Genomic DNA, 14800 nt, shown 5'->3' with positions numbered 1-14800 from the left:
GTGAAATACATTAAATTTTGAAAGTTAATTTCCAAACATTGCTTATCTTTACCACTGATTTTACTCCTCAGGTAAGTTAAATTAATGTAGTTTATTAGACCCTGGCAGTTCTGCAGCTTAGCTGGAATGTTAGTATTACATTATGCAGCTATAGCTTCAATGTTCTGACATCTTCATTTTAAAACAGCGCAACAGTTTCGGCAGCCAGAGCTGGTCCAAAGGACCAGACTTGCAATTTTCCTACCCAACATATATGAATGAGCCTTGGCCGGCAGTCAGATGTGGGTGGCTCACTAAGGTTTTAATTTCTTGGATGGTGTATGGAATGTCTTGACCACTGCAGACTGGGAACATCTAATAAGGAGTGCAGTTGTGTAGGTGGTATAGTGTGGTCTACCCATTCAGTTCCTGCATTCAGTCAAGCTCTATGAAACCTTGCACTTGCTACTTTGCATTCATACTATCAACATCATATATGCACTATGAAGTGCTGTTGTTACTGTTTGTAGTTAGAATTCAAATAGTTGCACCTTGATGTTTTTTTTTCCATTTCTTAGACCAGTTTTCAAGCATTTTAAACTAACTTGAAAGCTCCTTACCAAGGAATTAGCTACTGAAATTTGTGCATCTGAATCTAAGGAACATCCTTTTACGGATACAAGAGCTATAACTACAACATTGTTATATAAAATCAACCTATAGGGTTTCTATAGAGGATATAATAAGATAATTCTGTAGCTAAATGGTCAGAAAAGACATCAAAAAGTGATTAATGCAAAACCCATCCTACACGATGTAATGACTTCTTCTAATTCAGTGCATATTCAGTATGTTAAGCAACCTATCTCTAAATGACCCAATGACACAGGAGGGGAGTCATATTACGGTAAGCATTTAACGTCTGGCCTGGAAACTTCTTATACAAATATCATATAAAGTTTAATCAAATTGAAGAAATATTGGAAAGTTTAGGTGCAGTGATTCTCAGAATTTTCAGACATTGCTGTAATCTGGTCACTGCATGCTGCTCGTCCTCAAGGGAAGTACAGATTATATTTCCTCCCTGTTCCTGATATTGTTTTACACTGATGGGGTATAACATCATGACTACTGTAGGGATGGCTAAAAATAACAATTTTATCTTTGCTGATCTAACTGTGGGATTAAAAAAGACACCAAATCAACATTATTTTCCTCAAAATAATATGTTAAAAGCATAAATAACCAGTAAACCAGAATAACAAGGGATTTTAATTCCCAGATGGCTGAGTCAGAGTGACTCCAATGCTGCAGCTCAAGTGAGCTTATCCCCATTTCCAGAGATCTGTCTTTTTAAAAAGTGGTCCAAGGAAAGAAAAGATGGAGAAGTGGCAACAAGGTAATTGATCCAGAGGTGAAAAGGCTTGTCTGTATCTTCAGATCCAATAAATGAGCTACAGTACCTATAAGTGCTAAAACAAATAATGCTGGTTTCACTAAAAAGGTGTCAGAATACAAAGTATTCTTTTATGATGTATCATAAACTCTGGACATAATGTTATGTCTAATGAAAGCACTTTTTAAATGAAGTGCATAGTCACGAAAAAAAAAAGAAAAAATGTTTCAAGCAGTTACTGAACTATGATAGCAAATGCATTACAATTTCCCAAAAATCAGAACTTTCCAAAAATAAATAAAACAGACCATTCTGTTCAATCTCTGCACTTTTTTCTTTTCAGAAGGGTAATATACTGATGAGATAGTAACACCTTATCAAACTAAATGAAACATTTGAAATTTCACAGATAGAGTGAAAACTGTAAATTATAAGGTGCCAAACATTTTCTAAAATCTGATAAAAAAACTAACTTCTCCACAAAAGTTTTGTGTTTTTTTTCACTCTTTTGCTTTTGTTTAATCTCAACCTAGTTTAAAATGATTCCTCTGGTTGTTCCCACCTAGATGACATATCTATGGTGTTGCCATCCTTCTCCTGGCAGGCCAGTGTTCAGCGTCTTTGCCCTAAGCCTGCTTCTTCTTCACAGACTCGTTGCCAAACAAGAGCAAAGAATGAAACATAGAGCCAGATCTGGAGGGAGCAAAGCCCCTGAAGAGTCCAGCTGCTGCCTGGGAAACCAAACTCTGACCGACTCCAGCCCACGCTCTCTAACCCCAGCCCCTCCTGTTTAATAACAACGAGCCAGTCCCCTGCTCTCCTTTTCTTTTCCACCGCCTTTTCCATTCCGGGTTTAAGGGAAAAAGAATCAACTGATGAAAAGTAGTGGAAATTTCTCCCCACATGTTCATGTTCCCACTGTTACACAAAGCGCGTTCCTCGGAGCCGTACTGTGACACTCACCCCTGTAGCGGAGGCTGTCATCCTGGTGGTTGTGGAGGAGGTGGTGGTTCTCCAGAGCAGGGGGGCTGCTGGCTCCCAGCTCTGCTAGTTTGCGGCTGGTTGCGGAGAGCTCAGATCGGAGGTTGGTCACTTCCTGACTTGCAGAGTGGATGGCCCCATCGATCCTGTGTGCCAGCTGCTTGTTGTCCTCCATCATTTTAAGGATTTTCCCCTGAGGAGCAAATCCACACAGAGCAGCATGGTGTCAGCAGGAGCATTGCATGGGGGGAAGCTGACACCTTCTTCTCTTCCACCAACACCTCCTCTTCTGCCTCCACCTGCACTTCTTTTCTTAAGGTCTACTTTGTACATAAAAAAACAGTATGATCCTTCCTCTGAACTGGACAGAGCTGAGCGTAGAAGATCTCTACCCTTTTCTGCATAAAAGAACAACCTCCAGAATGACAGAGAGTATGTGTTTAGAGAGGGAAAAGGAGGAAAAAGTGCAGAGCATGGGAGAGGAGAAGACAGAAGAGTGGAAGAGATGGAGCCCAGCAGGCAGAGGGAAAGTGAACGTTCCCGCCGAGCAGAATGTGCTGTGAGCAGCTGCTCTCTGAGAGGACCCTGCACACACTGAGATGACATGCAGCCTTTTAAATGGACTGTACCATGTGGTGGAGGAGCGGGGGAGATGGGGGGAGCAGAAGGACTGATGTGCTCTCCAGCAACTCTCCAACTGCACCGTATGCCGCAAATCCCACACCCTGCAGAGCCTGTAATAAGTAAGCAGTTGAGTCTGCAGTGGTGGAAAAAGTACAGATTTCTCTTTACTTCTATTTCTCTCCACTCTTCTAGACTCAGAGCTTGGCAGCTGCATTGAATACTTCGGCGATCAATTGTCAAACCCTCTGTATCCTTTCACATGTGCTCCTTCTTTCCCTTTCCTCCCTCTGCTCACATGCTTGTCTTTTTGTCTCTCCCACCCCTCCTTTTTCTTTCTATTGTACATCCATCTCTTTGTCCTGGGAAAGCTCACCCCCACATCGGTGAGAGAGGAGGGGAAGGGGGCTGGCACAAGGCGCCCAAAGGAAAAGCATTTCAACACACAGCAAACTTAGGGGAAGGACAGAGGCTCAGCTCCATAAAGGGGGACACACAAAGAGAAGAGGCCTCAAGAATTACAATCGAGCAGCGAACAGGGAGAACATTGAGGAGCTTTACCCCTTTGATCAAAAACCGTTGGAGGGATTATTTCCCGGCTTATCTGTGGGTTTAGCAAACAAATCCCACGCCTTTGGTACTTATCTTTGCAGTTATAGAATTCAATAACACATACAAAAGGTTACATTGGCAGTGTAGGCTGCTTGTCTTATCTCAAAACATCTCTGATACTGTTCAATCATCCCAATTTCAAATCTACAATTGACATTTTCATTTCCTCTCCTGAAGAAAAAAATGAGTTTCTTCTGTTGGGGGGGACGGGTGACCCATCAGTCATTTTTGGCTCAGGTGATCATAGAACAGAGTTAATGTTCACACATTTGCAGGGAAGCTACAAGTGATGGGACCATGATTTGAGAAAAAGCTGTGTCGGTTAAATATATTGAAGCAAATCAAGCTTCTGAAAAGACAACATCTGGAACTTTTACGTCATAACAATCCCGTAATTTAACCAATGATTTACAACCAGGTTTTCTTCTATATGTTTTTTAATCATGGTAAAAATAGCAGGCAAAACAACATTTAAATATTCATTACTTCTGCTTTTACACAAGAAAGACCAACCACATACAGACCCACTTAACAAGAAAGATGAATATTGTCATACTGGACACTCAGAACTATTCAACCTATAGTCATAATCACCAATTCGAACCCACCTACGCACGAACATTCATACACAAATATGCACATTGCTAGGCAACTTTGGGTTAAGGGCCTGGACTGGGGGCACACTGACATGTAAAACAGGAATCTGGAATCAAGCCCAAAACCCTTCAATTGCTAGATGGCAGCTCTACCCACTGACAGTGGCTCACTAAGCCACAGTGGCCTACAATAGTTATCTCCAAACTTTTCAATGTAGTTTAAGCATCAGGTTAAATAAGTGTTTTACAGCTCAAGGCTTCTCTCAGTTCAGAACATCTCTTTTTAATATTTCAATTGACAAGCATTTGACACCAGATCTGGACAACAATCTGTGCAATTTATCTACACAGCAATTAAAGCAAATTAGTCCAAACACAAAAGTAATGAGTAGAATTGAAGAGTAGAAAATGAAATTACATAGAAAACCACTATCAGACTGTAAATTATTAGTAAATGCTTTGTGGAAAAGCTGTTTAATTTTAAGTAATTTCAAGCTTATTTCTCTAAAAACCAACTAAGTTTTTCCTTTGCTGAGAGGCTGGAGGGCATTCTTGCTTGGAAATCCACACTTGATTATTCCTTTGGCTCCTGTGTCTGAAATCCTATGAGGGGCACCTGGGTATGGTTGGTTTATGGTGAAATGATGCCCTTTCCACTTCTGGATTAATGACTCCAACGTTTCTTACTGGAACATTCAGTTAAGTTTAAAAACCCATCTGTAACCAATAATATTAGCGTTATGCAACAGTGAGACAATTTTGTTGAGGTCTCTTTGCTTTTACTAGTGTTACCTCTTTGTGCAGAGCTTTGCTAATGAGGAACCTTTTTAAAGGCCATTAGGTAATATTAAACCAGCGGCTATTGATTTAAACATTGCAGGAAGAAGTTTTTCAAAATACTGATACATTTTGGATGATTTCTTAGCTCCCCATGCATTTGGTGCATGGTTTTAAATGCTCGATACTTGTTCCCCATACCATTGTAACGCATTAGAAGTCCTTTATGGACTCATCTTTACCATATTGCTTTGTATAAATAGGTTACTTTAGTTACTGAATTTCATCTACAGTAAATACTTGAAACCATTACTAAGAAATATATAATAGAGTTCAATAACAGTGGGGTAATCGATATAAAATAAATTTAAAATAAATAAAGCAGCATTGTACTGTAATGTATTTTAACTGCTCTGGACACCATTATCTGTGACACATTTAAATTGCTCTCCTCATATATTATATGCTCAGATATACTGAAGAGGTTTAGAGTCACTTGAAAAGATAATATAGTATTCAAAAGACTACAGTTATAAAACCTACTACAGCTCAATACATACTGTTCACAGCAAAAACAGAAAAACCCTTCTTCTTTTTCCCATGGTAGCAGGAACTAAATTACCCCTCACTTTGCTGCTGTAGTGTTTATTTACATATATACACTACATTGCAAAATGTATTTTAACTGTGATAGGATGTCACCTGTGCAACAAATCGAGGTGTGAAGTTTCCTCAATTTTAAACATTCCTCAGTCAACTGTTAGCTGTATCATCAGAAAATGGAAGTGTTTGGGAATGACAGGAACTCAGCTACGGAGTGTCGGTCACAAGAATTGACAGAGCGGGTCAGTGCAGTGGATGCTAAAGTGCTTGGTGTGAAGAAGTGACATATTTTCTGCAAAGTAAATTGTTACACACTTTCAAACTTCATGCAGCCGTCAGATTAGCCCAAGAACAGGGTGCAGAGAGCTTCATGGAATGAGTTTTCATGATCGAGCAGCTGCATTCAAGCCACAGATCACCAAGTGCAATGTAAGGCGTTGGATGCAGTAAAGCACTCTGCTACTGGACTCCAGAAAAGTGGAGACACATTCTTTGAAATAACAAAACACTCTTCTCGGTCTGTAAATCTGATGGATAAGTCTACATTCAGTGGTTTCCAGGAGAATGCTACTTTTTTCTTTCATTTCCAGCTTTTTTGTTATCATTCCATTGTCACAAGTACAGAGCAACGAAATGAACTCTCTGCATTTAACCCATCCCCTTTGGGCAGCAGTGGGATGCAATTGTGCAGCGCCCGGGGAGCAGTGTGGGGTTAAGGGTCTTTGCTCAGGGACCCAGAGTGGCAGTGTGTGGGAGTGGGGCTTGAACTCGGAACCTCTGGATTCCAAGAGCAATGCCCTAACCATTATGCAGACTAGGGGTGTAAATCACACCCATCATGGCGATTCGATTCAGTATCAATTTCCTGACCCAACGATTCGATTATTTTCGATAATCAAGAATACACTATGATTCGATTCAATTCGATTAATTGGTTATTTTTTTTTTTTGCCTTACAGGTTAGACAGTGTTTCGAATTTGATATAAATTTATAAAAGCTGTAACATCATTCTGCTTTTTATTTGAGAAACAACAGCAAATAACAGTAGTAGCAAAGTTGTTCGAGGAGCAAAAGGATAAAAAGAGACCGGAGGGAAAAAATAAAACATGAATCGATACTCTTGCGGACGTGTTGATGCATTGGATCGTCGGCTTTTGGATCGATACGAAACGATTATTATTTACACCGCTAATGCCGACACTCTTTGTCTCACTGCATTGTCCTAAGTGTAAAGTTGAGTTGGTGGAGGGGGCATCATGGTATGCTGTTGTTTTTCAAGAGTTGGGCTTGGCCCCTTATGCTTGGTTTATACTCACAGCATTGAACTGTGCGAGGCTGCACATGCCAAAAGTGACACAATCATGCCGTCCCCGCCCCAGAGAGCGGACCGTGGATGTAGCATCTGCACTATTGCACACCTTCGAACGCGTCAGCAACAGTTTTGTTAAAAACTGAGATGTTCCTGCTTATTCTGTGACTGAAACAGAGTACTGGCATACTTTCAGGAATGAGTTACGGTAATTGGCCAAGGTTGTGGGCACAAACACGGATTTTAATTTCTGTTTGCATACAGCATAAAGTTTTAAAAAACAACCCACAGTATATAATGCATACAGCTTTTATTAAGTAAAATAAACTCTTTTTATATCTATGATTTTTTTTTAAAAGATCCATATGGCCTTCTCCGGCAGGCTGCATTTCCCATTGTCACTCTGTGTGCAGCAGGTGAATGTCTTATTTTATTCTACCATCTTTTTCTGTGTAGCTGCCATAAACACACCAACTATTCTTCAATAATCATAATTTCTTGAATAAACAATATTGCGGTAGGTCATTTTGGAAGTGGGGAGTCACCTGTTTCTTCTCTTTTTTTCATTTCTGTATGTCATGTTGATCACTGTCCCTCTGTGGTCTTTCTGAGTACTGCACCCTCATTGCATATACCGGCGCTACTCAACATGTAAGTATATCTGGGCCTTTAGTTGCAGTAAAAGGACCAGGCTTCATCCATTATTAGTCCATGACCTAACTATGGAAGCATAGTCAAAACTTCCCATAAACACATGTCTAAAACTCATGGAAAGCCTTTCCTGAAGAGTTGGAGCAGTTCCTACTGAAAAGGGTGGACCCACGTCATATTTAATCCCTGTGGATAAGGAATGGGATGTTTTTAGGAAAACTTGTTTGTGTGTTTGTTTGTTTGTCTGTTGTGTACAGGACAACTTGAAAAGTTATGGATGGATTTTAATTAATCTTTCATCAGAGGTACCTCATGCCAAGGAACAATCCATGAAATTTTTGGTGATGATCCAGATCATAATCTGGGCACAGGATTTTTTTTATAAGATTCTCTAACATTGTAAGCTATAGATATTTGGCAGAACAAGCAGCTCCCCCCTAAACCAGAGGGAGGCAGCAGTGACTATTGACAGCCTCAGTTTCGGACTCAAAAAGTTCAGAGGTACTTCACTGAAGAAGAAAAAAAAGAGAATGTTGATGGATGAAAAAAAAAATTAACAGAGTTGTGCTAAGAAAAAAAATTGATATATATGACTGAGTGAAAACTGTAAAAGTCTAAATGCAGCAACATAATGGATAAAAAAAAATGTGTTCCAAGTGCAAAATTGGACATGTTTGGTCCTATTCAACAAACCAGCTGCAGTGCTAAACAAGGGTTAATGCAAGAGTCAGTTTTCGTCAGCTAACAGTTTTTCTACACATCACAACAGAAACAAGAATTCCTTTGAAAAAGTAAAAAGTTGTGTTCCAGGTAGTATCTAATCCATTTTGGGTGTATTATCAGCTTCTCCAAGTGCAGTGAGGCACTTTCTCAACACAGGCATGCTCCCCTCAGTACAAACAGATGTGCAGTTAATGCCTCTTTAAGTTGTAAATGCTGGTCTATATAATCTTGGTTTTTGAATGCCTTTTACAATGGCAACTGGAATATCCAACCTTTAATTGGTAATTATCAGAACAACAAATATTTCTTACCCATGTAATTTCAAGTAACATTTGTAGACTCAGTTAATGTCTAAGAAATAATTTGCATACAATATTTATACATTCATTTGAAAAAAAAAATAGACGGGACAGGTGAAGGATGAAGCCCATACCTTTTCTCTGAGACCTGTTCTATTAAAACGAACAGGCAGACAGTGAGGTGATTTCTGTGTTGAAAAATTTATTTGCTAAAAAAGATATCTATATTTTAGCAGTCAAAGGTTTGAATGTTGTTCTAAAGAACATTTAATATTTAAATACTTCAAACAATAACAACAATAATACCTGCATACTGATTAGTTCTTAGAAACAGGAGCTGAGGAGCTATGGATAAAAAAGGCTGGTAACACCTTGGCCAAGTCATCGGTTGATCAAAGAGCCAAAGGTTAATGAGAACTAATACACCAACGCAGGAAGAGCACAGAAACCTATCATGGAGCGTCCCCACTCAGGATTTGAGTGTGGGACATTCTTGCAGTGAGGTGACAGAGTTCACAAAAACACTAGACAAAAACATTTTTAAAACACCATTAAACTGATGATTCCTTCAACCCACTGATAATTATGATTTTAGCAGTTCTTCAGTAAATAGTTGGCCCATTTATGGCCCTTGCCATTTGGTAGCTTTGTTTTTGGCACCATTTCATATCTAACAAAAGTCTATAAGCAAAGGCTGCCATTTATAACAGAGCATTTAGGACAGGAGGATGGTTTGTATAACTTTAGATAAAATAAAGTTATTTTGTATTTATTACAGTGAGGCATTGCCAATTAGCAGAAAGCCCTTCAATACAGTCCATACACCAACATTAGTTATCAAAAATGGTTTGCTAAAATATTGTATAACAAACAGGTTTTCACAGTGATTTCTTTATTTTTTAATATTTCAAAGCTTATCCTTATCACTGTCTTCTTCTGATGTATTTCTAGCATATAAGAGTTCATATATGTGTTCACTGTCTGTCCATATGTCTTTGTTTTGAAAAACATTCTTGCCAACACATGATGGTTATTGTTTTTACAGGAGGGAATTTACAGCCACAGCACTGTCATGTTTGAAAGCTTGTTAGCAGATCATTATCATGGTCTAGACAGCCACATTACTGCCCTGTCACTGACTTATAGCTGATTGGCAAATAAAAAAAGGGGGCACAGAAACAAAGGGCAGGATAAAGGCTTCTGCATTAACAGAAAAAGGACATGTCTAGTTTTATTTAATAAAATATCTCAATCCTTTCTCTTATGGAGCCTTAACCTCTGCCATGATTCCAGCCTCATAAGACTGATGTTCCAGACGCTTAACTCTGGAATGCAAGGAAATGAATATTTTATGGGTCAGGGGGTCACATTTTTGTCCCAGATACACATCAATAAGCACCCAAATACTTTGAGGCCACATAATTGTGCCATTTCCAAAACATACAACGTGTCTCTCTGTGTCGGCAAAGCTGTGCAGAAAGTGTTTACAGCCTTTGCAGAAACCTAAAGTCAGTGCAAGTGCTCAGCTCAGTCCTTTAACTGACTGGTTTTCACTTAGCTGTTTGTTTTCTCGATTTGTTTATTTGTTTGATGATGTTAATGGGAAGTTTAATTATGTGTGCCGTGAGTGTGGAGTTAAAAAGAGGAATAGATAAACAGTCACCATGACCATCTCCCTGGGTTAATTAAATATCGACATCTCCTCCATGGATGGGAATGCTCCCCATATTATCCCAATAACAAAGTGATCTACAGCTTTATAGGAGGATATGGCAAGGCATACGGGTGATCAAAGACATACTTCCCTCCATTAAAGACATTTCTTCCTAGCGCTGCGTGTCCCAAGGCCATAACATTAGACATGACCCTTCACACCCGCACCAAGGACTGTTCTCCCTGCTGCCTTCTGGGAAGAGGTTTCATAGTTTCCGATGCAGGTCCAGAAGATTCAAGTACAGCTTCCTTCCCACTGCCATTAGACTGCAGAATGTTGTATAAAATGGGGTTAAAGAAAAAAAAATAAAATGCTGAATGTTCGCGTTTGTAAATCATATACCAGTCTTATGTTTACATTGGATCACAGTGTTTACATTTTTTCACTGCTGCACTTTAGAAATGAAAATGTCTTGAGAGCTGTACTGATCGAAATTTCGTTTTGTATACGCTCTGTGTGCACAAAATGACAATAAAGTCTGTCCAAGTCTACGTCTAAGTTTAGCCAACAATACATACAGTACTAGTCTTACCAGAAAATAGAGGAAATTGCTGCATGCCAAACTAATGGCACCCACCAAACCCAAACTTTTCTGGAATAATTTCTATTTAAAAGATGAGTATAATTATACAGACCATTTAGTGGTGCTAATATCTCAGCTAGGTTGTAATATAGTGTGTTTTCTAAACAAGGTGACTGCCAATGAATGGAACTATGTCTTAAATGCTGGAGGATTGGTGGTTTTTAGAGGCATACAATGGATGATAGCCTCTTGCTGACAGTTAGTAACCTAATGGACAGTTAGTGTCATTTTTTTAGGTCATGTGGTTTTTTAAAACTAGACTGACAAATTGTTTTAAAAACTACATGAATTCCTTGTTTTAAAAAACTACATGAATCCCTGGAACAAAATACAGAAGCTACTTAGAGATGCAAGATTACTTAATATGCATGTTTTGGGTTTATAGGGGAAAACTGGAAAACATAAAGTAAGCCATTGGAAGAACATGCAAACTCCACACAGAAGCAAGATGTAAAGCAAAACCTCAAACAAATATGAGACGCCTCTTTTCTTCATTGTCAGTTGGTACACCCACATGCTGAGCACATTACCATATTTTTGTTGGTGTTTTCAAGGTAATATGGTGAAAAACTGCAGTAGCTGCTAGTGGTGTTCTGTGTACGAGCGTTTTGTTTTGCCGTCCAAGGAGGAGGAGTTGTTGATTGTTAGGTGATTTGTTTACATCAGCTGTACGTCCTCTATAGATAGGTTCTAATGTGCTTTTGGAGCCTGTCAGTTTTTGGCCACCCCTTAATGGACATTGGCCCCTGCCTGGCCACCCATATGAAAGTTTTCTGTAACCGCCATTGTAGGGGAACCATTTTTAGTGTCAGCAAGATGCTAAAAAAATATATCAGAGGAAACAAATGTTCCAAGAATCGTTTTAGCAAGAAAATATATTTTTTTACGACATAGAAGATATGTCCACTGCCGCTTCAGGGTGAAAACCAAAGTATACTAGCAAAAAATGTAAAGAGTGCAACATAAATGCTCTGTGTGTCTGTGAGGCTTGAACTTTTGTCTGTGATGGAACAGGTTGGACATATATGCTGCCTTTTTGAAAAAGACACGCTCCATTAACACAGCAGCAGTGTGTATTAGTAATACAATATACTGATGCCAGTATGCTCTCTCTAAAATAGAAGCTAAGAAAATGCATCATATAAAGCCGAGATAAGAAATCAAACAGAAAATTCTGGTTGACGCATGTATGATTTTCCTGAGATTTTGTATACTTGGCACAAAAATTAAAGACTGAATTTATTATCTATTGGTTCACTAACATATATTTTATCCAATACAGCAAATGTATGTTCTCATTAATCTGACTGCTTTAAATAATCAGATCCCCTCTTGATGGCACTTATCAGACTTGAAATAGAAAAAATCAAAGTAAAAACAACATGATTCTTATGTTGCCCCTACCAAAGTTTGTGTCTGTTTTAATTTTAACTTTTTTGGGGTTTAGAAACAATTCTTAATCTGTTGACTGATTTAAAATATGCTAGCATGTTATTGTTTTAGTTTTAAATCATTAGTTTTTCCCTTTAAATTATCAAACAGATGTTATCTTTGGCTGAAAAAAGTGTATGGTTTAAAGCAATAATAGACATAATTCTTCTTAAAAAGCTATTTGATATATTTTTTTAATGGAGAGCACATTAATCTGTACTTGCTTTAAATGTATTTCAGTGCTTAGTAGGTTCTGCTGCAAAATAATGACAATAATATGGAAAAATGTATTTTATAGCCTTAAAGTTTTCCTTTGCTTGGGTTGTCTAATAAAACTTTAGAAATTTTAGCTCTATTATGCAAGTCACTGTTTTTGATAAAGTTATCTCTAAAAGACTGTATTATTTGTGGTTGTTTTTGGTGATAACAAGCCTCAATGTGATGGTAAATGATGAGAGCGATAAAAATTCCTTTCTGGGAATGAAATCGGAGAGCATCTCATGGGGGCTTTTTTACAGCCATGTACTGACATTTTATTTGTTTATACATTCCAGATGGATTTGAACGTATGTCTTCACCCTTTCACTGAGCTGCTCTGAAGCTAGACTTTCACCAACAGCAGCTCTGACATTTTGACTTTAAGCATGTCAAAATATGTTGTCTGCCAAGGATTTATACAAACCAGTTCAGGAGATAAAATTGAGGCAATAAAAAATGTTGTCAGTAAAAACTCTAACACTGTCTGTGAGCAAATAATACAACAAAGATTCTCATTTGTTTACTTTGAGACATGTTAATTGGCATTGCATTTGGGGTTGCGGCTGTGCGATTGTGATGAAGGAGCAGAGCAAGAGAAAGAGAGGTAGGTAAATAGGAAAGTGCTGCATGCAGAGGATAAGAGGCATCATCTTAGTGAGTGTGTCCATCTCAGAGTTGGAAAAGAACAGGTCTTTTCTCTGCTATTACTTTTCTGCATTTTATTTGGCAGTACTTACCTCAAACAACATACTCAAGAGGAAATAGCTTTTTTCTGATGGTTTGAATGCAACACTAGTTTTCCACAGTAACAAGGGAACAAAGTGGCCCTGACTACAATACAGTGTCCTTTATTATAATGATTTCACTTTTTTTTAAACTCCATTTATAAAAGATAATTTACCTCCATTGAGATGACATTGGAAATTGATAAGAAAATACCAAAAGTGTGTCTGTAGGTGGTAAAACAAAATCAGATTATTAAATTGCAAATCAAGGATAGTCTAAACTGAGCGGGAGCGTAGAGAGGCATTCTTCAAGAACAGTAGGAACTGAATTACTGCTTTAAATTGCTTACTATTTTCTATTGTTATTTTTCTGTGGTTCGCAAAACAATAGTTGCTGTCTTGACATTTTCGATGGGATGAGATACTTAAAAACAGATTCTTTTTTTTATTTCCTTTTCACTGTATGCAAGACATTTAAAGAAATTATAATATAAAAAAGTTTCAAAAAAATGTTTATCAAAATAACAAATTTGTAAAACATTAAGGCCTTTCATTTGCCCCATAGGTAAAAGACTAAAATCAAAGATAAATGAATGTCCAAAAATCATCATTAGTTAAAAATTTCATTAAAGAGTGAATCGTTTTCTCAAGCCTGGGTCTTTAGCTCACCCTCCTGCCTCTGTCCCTCTGGAAACTTCTGCCTGGTGAGTGTGCCTCCTGTCACAGATTCTGGATTCTCTGTCAAGCTCTTCTGGATCCTTTCGCCCATGAACTGATTTACCGTACTGATGATAACTTCACATCAAGATTTGCGTCATTCGATCGGTGATCCTAAGCATCCTCATGTAGCCACTGGGACCAACCATCAGGGCCAATGTAACATCCCAAATCTGAGAAGGTTAGTGGCTCTAATTCAGTGCACCTTATACACCCCCAAGTTGTTCTCTACCACCAACTCTGCTCTCCTCTACACAGTGATTCCACTTCCTGTCAGTTCTTGTTCCTGCAACATCAACGTATCCTTTAATAAAACTGTTAAACAATACTACTGGTATCAACTGAATTTTGGGTCACCAGATTCTGTTCACGCCAGATGTGAATAATCCAGGTCCAGAAAGCAAAAAGTCTGTACGGAGATCAATCGTTTGCATTTCCAGCTCCACAACACATACTTAAGGGGAAATAACCTGGTTAAGTGAACAGGAGAAGGAAAACTAGGCTGTTTGTTTTTTTTTACCTTTTGTACCTGGATTTTGAGCCAACCCTTTGGATGAAACATCCAAAGAAAAGCCCCAAAAACATTTTCCCCCAAGGCGAGCAGTGTGAAACTACACTTTTACTGCCTCATTGTTCCACCTATGGGTGAAACTACTTTTACTGCCTCATTGTTCCACCTATGGGTGAAACTACAAGTTTGCTGCCTGATTGTTTCTAACATAACTAAAATGCTGCAAACTTTGCTTTAAAGGGGACAATTTACAAAACTAAGAAGCTTATGCAGCTGCCACAAAAGCTCTAGCCTTAGACTAAGGTTTTTTTTT

The 14800-nt window shown here is 38.4% G+C and overlaps 1 protein-coding gene across 3 annotated transcripts in view; it reads right to left on the bottom strand.

Moving 5' to 3' along the window:
* The window catches only part of LOC107089352 (kazrin-like), a 149690-nt gene that overhangs the window by 75736 nt on the left and 59154 nt on the right, over nt 1-14800 (bottom strand). For 2 of the 3 annotated variants that reach the window (XM_015382091.1, XM_015382089.1), the window contains exon 3: nt 2339-2549. In XM_015382091.1, coding sequence (XP_015237577.1) covers nt 2339-2549 — 211 coding nt within the window. Of the gene's footprint in view, nt 1-2338; nt 2550-2985; nt 3218-14800 lie in introns of those variants that run through there. The other variant, XM_015382090.1, reaches the window with a different exon arrangement.

This window comes from Cyprinodon variegatus, unplaced genomic scaffold (genome assembly GCF_000732505.1).
Source record: "Cyprinodon variegatus isolate N-32 unplaced genomic scaffold, C_variegatus-1.0 Scaffold248, whole genome shotgun sequence".
In the NCBI taxonomy this organism is placed as follows: Eukaryota; Metazoa; Chordata; class Actinopteri; order Cyprinodontiformes; family Cyprinodontidae; genus Cyprinodon; species Cyprinodon variegatus.
The sequence above is the reverse complement of the archived record's forward strand: the minus strand, read 5'-3'. Positions and strand labels throughout refer to the sequence as shown.